The following is a 7,150-nucleotide window of genomic DNA, read 5'->3' on the forward strand; positions in this document are numbered from 1 at the left end:
TTTTGCTCAAGTCTATTCTCACCACCAAGACTATTAAGGAATGGCACTGTCTAAAGTTCTGTAAAACAGAATCATTAGTTTCAGTAGTAGAAACAGGATTTTCTCCTGAATTCAAAACCAAACAAAATCCAATTAAGACAGAGAAGCAGGAAATTCCATTCCAAATGGTAGGTGGAACTTTTTCCAATGTAATTCAAAAATTACTTTCTTCAGTCCGCGGTGATGACTAGTCCTAGTTTTCTTATGGGAGGGTTGGGAAGGGGGATAGGGTTTGTATTCACTGAAAAGGTAAATTAAAATACACACAACATTAGAAAGTTATGCTAAACATCATGCTTTTTATTTCTGGAGAAAGAGCAAGAAAATAGCAGTACTTCAACAGACTAGAAAAAGCCTCATGTATATACTAAAAGCACAGCAAATTATACTAAAAGCTTATACATTCTTAAGTCAAAGCATAAAGTTGCATGTAAATATGTGTGTGTATATATATTTATACATGTATACACACATAGGCACACAACTTTTAAGTACAGATATAACTATCTGAATTATCTGTGTTTTCCTTATCATTCAGTTTAGTTTGGGTGAGTGAAGCAATTAGACCAGAATTAACATTAAAAAAATATCCAACCACTGCCACAGACTAGATTAAGAATTTATACACGTACACAATTACAGCACAGTCTTAGCTCTTGTGGCCTTTGAACTCCACTAAAATCAGCCAGTTTTAGAGGGAACACACCCTGGAAGTGTCTTGGCTTTTATCACTGCAACATCCTAGCCTTTGTTAAAAACTAATAGAGGAGCTAATGTGCTCTCCAATTCTTCCTGCAAACTGCATGCATGCCAGACATGAACCATGCAAAAACCCTTTGAGGTTTAAGCCCTTAATTATTACCTTGTGTCAAGATTCAGGCACTGTGCTTTACAGCAATCTTCAGAATTAAATTTAAGAAACTAAAATCACATTGAGAGTTGATTTTACTTAAAATAGAGATGGGTGAAAACTCAGATAGTTGGCAACTCTCAGCTGATTAAGCATTTCACACTACGAATTAATAAAAACAATCAAGTGCTTTAGTAAGTTCTGAAAACAAAAATAAGTTATATTTCAAAGAACATGTTAGTATAAAAAGTTTTAACATATGCAAAGTATGTGCTCAAAATACATATTTCGCATTTTTAAAAAGAGCTGTCATCTACCTTACAGGAACAAAGTTCACCCAGTATAAAATATTGCAATTTATCCCATTGTGTCACATGAGAGGTTTCCTTATTCTTCATATGATCAAGAACACTTGCACAAGAGTTCATGTTATTCCATGCCACATAGTGGCAGACAGACTATGTTTGAAAATGTGCTTTTACTATGCAGTGCAGTAAAAGCTAAGCAAACGATTTCAGAGCAGCTTTTAGCAGGTCGAAGAGCTACGTTGATGCAAGAAATCCAGAGAAGAGTATAAAAGTTAATGCCGGTAGTACCAAGAAAGTGAATTAGATCAACAGAAAAAAAAACCCTGCTGATAACATTCACCATCACATGTACAGCTTGTAAGCTAGGAATAAATTAGCTTAAGGAGAAAAGAAAAAAATAATTGTGTAAACAATTCACCCAGTATAAAACTGGATGCAGCCGGTAAGAGCAGAACTAGCTTAGTAGTGCTGAGGATGTGCGTGCATCCAGATGCCTGTTCAAAATGCATTTATCAATGCCACTGACCCCCCCCAAAAATCACCTAGAGCTATTTACACCATAGCAGAGGCTTCCCTCCCCTCTTATAAAGTTATTACAACTCAGGAAGCCGCTGCTGTCTACTATGATTAGAATTCCAGTTATAAGCTACCAATGTTTGTAAGATGAAAACACCCACCTTCCAAATTAAATTGAAACCTCTTGTCAAGCATGTCTGAAGACTCTTCAAAAATTAAAGTACAGCACTTTGCTCAAGTGGTATTTGCATGAGTAACTTGTACTGACAGCCTGTTAAAATAAGAGAATTTAACACAACTCGGGGTAGCTGGGTGTTCCTCCTCAATAAGATCGATCCATGCAAATTCCAGTTGTTCTTGTTGAGGTGTATTATAGGGAGAGAAGGACAAAAGAACTTCAGTTTAGTCAGCCTTGAGGGGAATCTTTCTGCTTCTAGAAGTATTCCTCCTCTTCATCAAAAAATCCGTTTTCCAGAGCGTACGAGCAGTCTGCATTAGAGTCAGCTTGGCAGGCACCTTTGTATTCTTGAATGGATTCATACAGGGAGTACAGCTGACACAGCAATGACATATCCAGCTGCCGAAGGCCAACCTGAAGGGAGAACAATTCAAACAATCATTACTACAATTGTCTTTCTGTGGCAGTGTAATGCTGTATATCTTTTGTTGGTAAACAGGAGGTTCAAACTTCTTTCCACCTTGAACAGTTATGAAATGTGAAAGTAAAATTCATTTTCTAAGGTGACAGATTCCCCCTTCGGGATGAACTGGACAAAAGAACAATGAACGATGCGATACAATAGTACAGAACAAATGCAAAGTGTTCTTCAAAATGTATTACAATGATGTGCTTAACTTCCAATAAGCAGCTCACTGCTGTCAGAGCCATAGCAGATAAATTCATAAAGTCTATATTCCTCATTATGCAAAGGAGACAGTCTTCCAGAAACACCGTACACTATGCGTCTTTCACAAATCTTTCTCTCACACCATCATAGGTGCTCTGCTTTTGTCTGAAACAGCCTGAAATAAACGGGACTCTGGCTGGTTTTCCCACTTCCCAGCTAACTATTTCTGCTCTAATTTTCTTTTCTATACTGGCATACATAGGCATCTGACAAAGCCACCTATGTCTAGCACAATACAGCACACTACTTCCTGGTAGCAAAACTAAAGCAGAAGTGACACAAGGACAAACGTCTTATCTTGCAAATGTTCAGAGTATTTTCATGTGTCACTCAAGCATAGGCTTGATTATAATTAAGGAACTAATATTTTGTTCCTTAAGCGTCCAAATATTAGTTCCAGAGCAAATTAAAGATTTGAAGAATCATTAAAATAAAGTCTGCATCTTTATATCAGGTACAAAACCAGTATGTTGCTCTGCAAACTGAAATAAAGCTACTCATTTAACTCAATTCAGTCTCCCTCTCTGGCAACAAAATGGTGAGTTCACTTGACATTGTCACCTATCCAAGTCAGATCAAATTAAAACTAGGTGTTGTCTTGCAGCAAATTTTAACCACTACCCAATTACAGATTCTACAGAAACAGCTATTTCAGCCTTATTTTTCAAGGAAGTGTTAAGCCAACAGACTGCTCCAAGTGAACCTCAGTTTCATCAAATAAAAAGTTTTTGCCACAGCTCATGTCAAGAGGAAATAAATAAATAAATAATGTTAGCAGCCTTTACTGCAACCTGAACACCAGGCTGATTTTACTCAGAATGGGAACTCTTACCTCTCCTTATGCTTCTAAATTCTCAGGACAATACAGCACACAAGAAAACCACAAGAAGCTACCATGAAGACCTTACTTTGACATTGCTGAACTATACTACCACCAGCTCTTTCTGAAAGTGGAGAGAAAAGAAAATCATATGCCACAATGCCACTGAGAAAAACAGGATACAGCATCTTCCAATAACAACACAAATTACTTGGTCACATCATAAACCAAAAGATAAAGTCCAGCACAGGCTAAATGTGAAGACTTTAGGACAAGACATGGAACACTGTGCTAGCTGCCAGGATATTACAGCAAATCTTTCCACCACCTCAGGTCTATGCTACCTTTCTCACCCATTTTCCTTTATAACCCAAACAGCTCACCTCAGGTAAGAAAGAACGTTGTGAAGTTGGACTTAACGCTCTGACATACAAGCATGAGATCCACCTGGCAGACCTGCATGAGAGCTAAATGTCTGAGAGACAAGACTGCAGTCCAGAGCTGCTCAAAAAGCAATCAGGAGTGAATCAAAAATGTCAACCCGGAGACCGGCGACCTTTGTCTCCCAAGGAAAGTGGGAGCATTGCCACCAGCAGCTCTCCTGTTTCAGCTCCATAAAAGACTTCAGCACCTTCTGTGAAGTTCAATACTACTGACTGCCAAGCACAAACTTCAGGAGAAAAATTGCTCAGCAAAATTAACATAATAGGTCTTTAAACCAAATGGTTATGTTTAATATCTTTTTTTTTGTTGTTGCTGCCACTAATATCAAGCAATCAAACAAGAAGTCTACAGAGAAAAATGCAGCCTCTTCAAAACTTTCAAGTATGATCCCTGAGGCAAGAAAAGCCTGGAGAAATGTCCAACCCTGATAGCATTAGCATAATTCTTAATGCCAGCCAAGCTGTGTTTGACTCTTGATAAGCCAACCTATAGTGCACAATTCCATGTGATAACTCTGTTCCTTACGATCACAGTTCTGAAATGACCTTTCCTTTCCTCCCTCCCTCTCCAAAGCATCCAAGTTCATCACTTTCTCAGCTTTAAATATTTACATACACAGTACCTTGCTTGATCATGCAGGAAAAGATGCTCTGTGCATTTCTTCCTCACTCACATTGGAAAATTCAAAGCAAACCCATTACTCAATAAAAATATCTCTGCTGCAAGAGTGTTCAGTATCAGTAATAAAGTGCTTTTATCTTCTTGATGAAAGACAGCCTGTTGGTACACAAGTGTCTCTCTAATTTGCACAGGCCACAAACAAGTACATCTGGAACCAAGGCCCATGTTGCTTGAAAGTCTTTGATGTGTTTAGAAGTATCTTTTTCTTCAGAAGTATTTTATCAAATCATCATCAAGGACAACAGAGTATTAAAGTTTAAAGGGGAAGTCTAGTAATCAAATTACTTTAAGAACTATGTATTTTGATTTTCAATTAGGAAAAAGATAGATTAGACTTGCCTAATGAGTTATCTTTGCTTTTTTGGAAAGGCTTAAGATGACTAAGGCCATATGTCCTTGTTTCCTTTTACAGCACTGCAGAAGAAAGCCCCAGCAGTCGACAGACACACATCCTGCCTTGAGCTTTAATACAAACTGGCAATTCTAATACACAGTTTTAAGAATTATCTCTAACTACTGAAACACTAGAGGCAGCCTAAGATTTCAGCACACTACACTGTCCTTCTAAACACACAGAAGGACCTTTCAAAAGAACTTTTTGTCCTCAAGCACATTTTTAGCTTGAAAAAACCAGTCCTGGCAGATTTTCAGCAATATAATATTTTATATGCTTCACAGAGCTATTAGAGTTGGAAGACACCTCTGGAGATCATTCAGTCCAACCCTCCTGCCAAAGCAGGGCCACCTCGAGCAGATGACACACAACTGTGTCCAGGTGGGTTTTGAATGCCTCTGTACAGCAGACTCCGTGAGCTTCCTGGGCAGCTTGTTCCAGTGGTCTGCTGCCCTCAATGTAAAGAAGTTATTCCTCATGTCGAGGTGGAACTCCTTGTGTTTAAGTTTATGGCCATTGCTCTTCATGTCGTTGCTGGGCACCACCAAAAAGAGTCTGGCACTATCTTCTTGAGACTCACCTTTCAGATATTTATATATATTAACGAGATTCTCTCTCAGTCTTCATTTATCTACACCAGTCAGGCCCATCCCCTGAAGTCCCACTTGGTAGAAAAGATGCTCCAGACCTCTATCTTTCTGGACCTCTGCTGGACCCTCTCCAGCAGCTCCTTGTCCTTCTACTGATTCTACAGGATCCTCAGCGCGCGAGGCTTAGGCTATTATTAGTCATTACAGCTGCATCTTGCACCAACACCCAATTAGTGTTTAATCAAAAGGTGCGCCAGGTCGCCCGGAATAATTTCGCTATAATAACTCCGCGCTACAGATCAAAACAGAGTCCTGGCGAAAACTCCGTCGAACCACAGCCACTTGGGCTGCAGGAATCACTGCCGACACTGGGGTATTTTTTAACGCCAGCCTTTAAGCGCGGGTGCCGGGTCCCGAGGGACCTCACCGCAGGGCGCGGTAAGCGGCTCCCCATCCGCGCCCGGCGCTGCCCCGCCGCCGCCGGCCCCGCCGCTCCCGGCCGCCGGTACCGGGGGCGGCACCGGCCCGGGCCGCCCGCGCCCACCCGGGGCCGGAGCCGGGCGCCGCTCTGGCCCCGGGGAGGCGGCGGCGCCGCCGCTCGCCACGTCCGCCGCCCCCGCCAGCCCGGCCCGCCCCGCTCACCATCTCCTTGCGGAGCAGGGCCAGCGCCGCGTCCAGGTTGGGAGGCTTGGGCGGGCGCGGCGAGCCCCGGCCGCCGCCGCTCAGCTCGTCCTGGATGCGGGACTTCTGCGCGTAGAGCCGCTCCAGGTCCCGCCAGCGCCCGCCCTGGCCGCCGCCGCCGCCCGAGGACGAGGAGTTCAGCAGCCCGCTCAGGCTCTTGGGCAGCGGCGGCAGCCCCGCGCCGCCGCCGGGCCCCGGCAGCCCCGGCCCGCTCATGCTGCAGCCGCGGCACCGACGGAAGGAGCCGCCTCGGCCCCGCCGCGGGAGGCGCCGCCCGGAGCCCGCCCCGCCTCCGGGCCGGGCGGGGGCGGGGGCGCCGTGCGGGGCCGGCGGAGGGAAGGGAGGCAGGGAAGGCAGCAGGGCGGCGGAGGGAAGGGAAGGGAGGCGGGGGAGCCGCGGGAGCCGCGCCGCAGGTGCCCCGGGTCACGGCCGCTTTGTCTGAGCCCGCGGGCGCGGCCTCAGCCCGAGCCCCGCAGGAACATCCCCGCGGCAGCGCTCCGTCCCCGGGCAGGGGGGACAGCAAAGCCCCGCGGCAGCGGGCTGAGCCTCGGGCTCGGCTCTGCGGCTGGGGGAGGGATGGAGCGCAGTGAAAGCGAGCATGAAAGCAGATTAGCTGCTGCAGGCGGAGGGTGACCGGTTCTTCTTTGGCGATGGTGTTACATCAGTCGCCTGGATAACGCGACACTGCTCACCCTTTCCATCAAGCTGTTTCTTTCTGCCCCGGTTTAGGCTGGGGTGAATGTCTTCTCAGCAGCCTGCACCGTGCCGTGATTTTGATTCAGAATGAGAATAATATTGATAATATACTGATGCTGTGATATTTGCTAAGCGGTGGGGTTTTGGGGGTGTTTTTTTTTGTTTGTTTGTTGTTTTTGTTTTGTTTTGTTTTTGTTGGGGTTTTTTTGTTTTGTTTTTGGTT

At 44.5% G+C, this 7,150-nt stretch overlaps 1 protein-coding gene across 1 annotated transcript; it reads right to left on the minus strand.

Moving 5' to 3' along the window:
* Positions 1-318: 318 nt before the first annotated feature.
* FAM89A (family with sequence similarity 89 member A) lies at positions 319-6,474 on the minus strand. Its single transcript, XM_021527203.4, has 2 exons — positions 6,193-6,474; positions 319-2,305 (listed from the first exon to the last, which is right to left on the minus strand). The coding sequence occupies exons 1-2, from the start codon at positions 6,445-6,447 to the stop codon at positions 2,147-2,149; spliced, it is 414 nt and encodes a 137-aa protein (XP_021382878.1). The 5' UTR covers positions 6,448-6,474; the 3' UTR covers positions 319-2,146.
* Positions 6,475-7,150: the final 676 nt, after the last annotated feature.

Source organism: Lonchura striata, chromosome 3 (assembly GCF_050655825.1).
Source record: "Lonchura striata isolate lonStrDom1 chromosome 3, ASM5065582v1, whole genome shotgun sequence".
Classification (NCBI taxonomy): Eukaryota; Metazoa; Chordata; class Aves; order Passeriformes; family Estrildidae; genus Lonchura; species Lonchura striata.

Coding starts and splice junctions, on each gene's coding strand:
- FAM89A (XM_021527203.4), bottom strand. CDS start 6,447: ATGAGCGGGCCGGGGCTGCCGGGGCCCGGCGGCGGCGCGGGGCTGCCG. Junction 2,306..6,192: donor CCCTGCTCCGCAAGGAGATG/GTGAGCGGGGCG, acceptor TTCTCCCTTCAG/GTTGGCCTTCGGCAGCTGGA.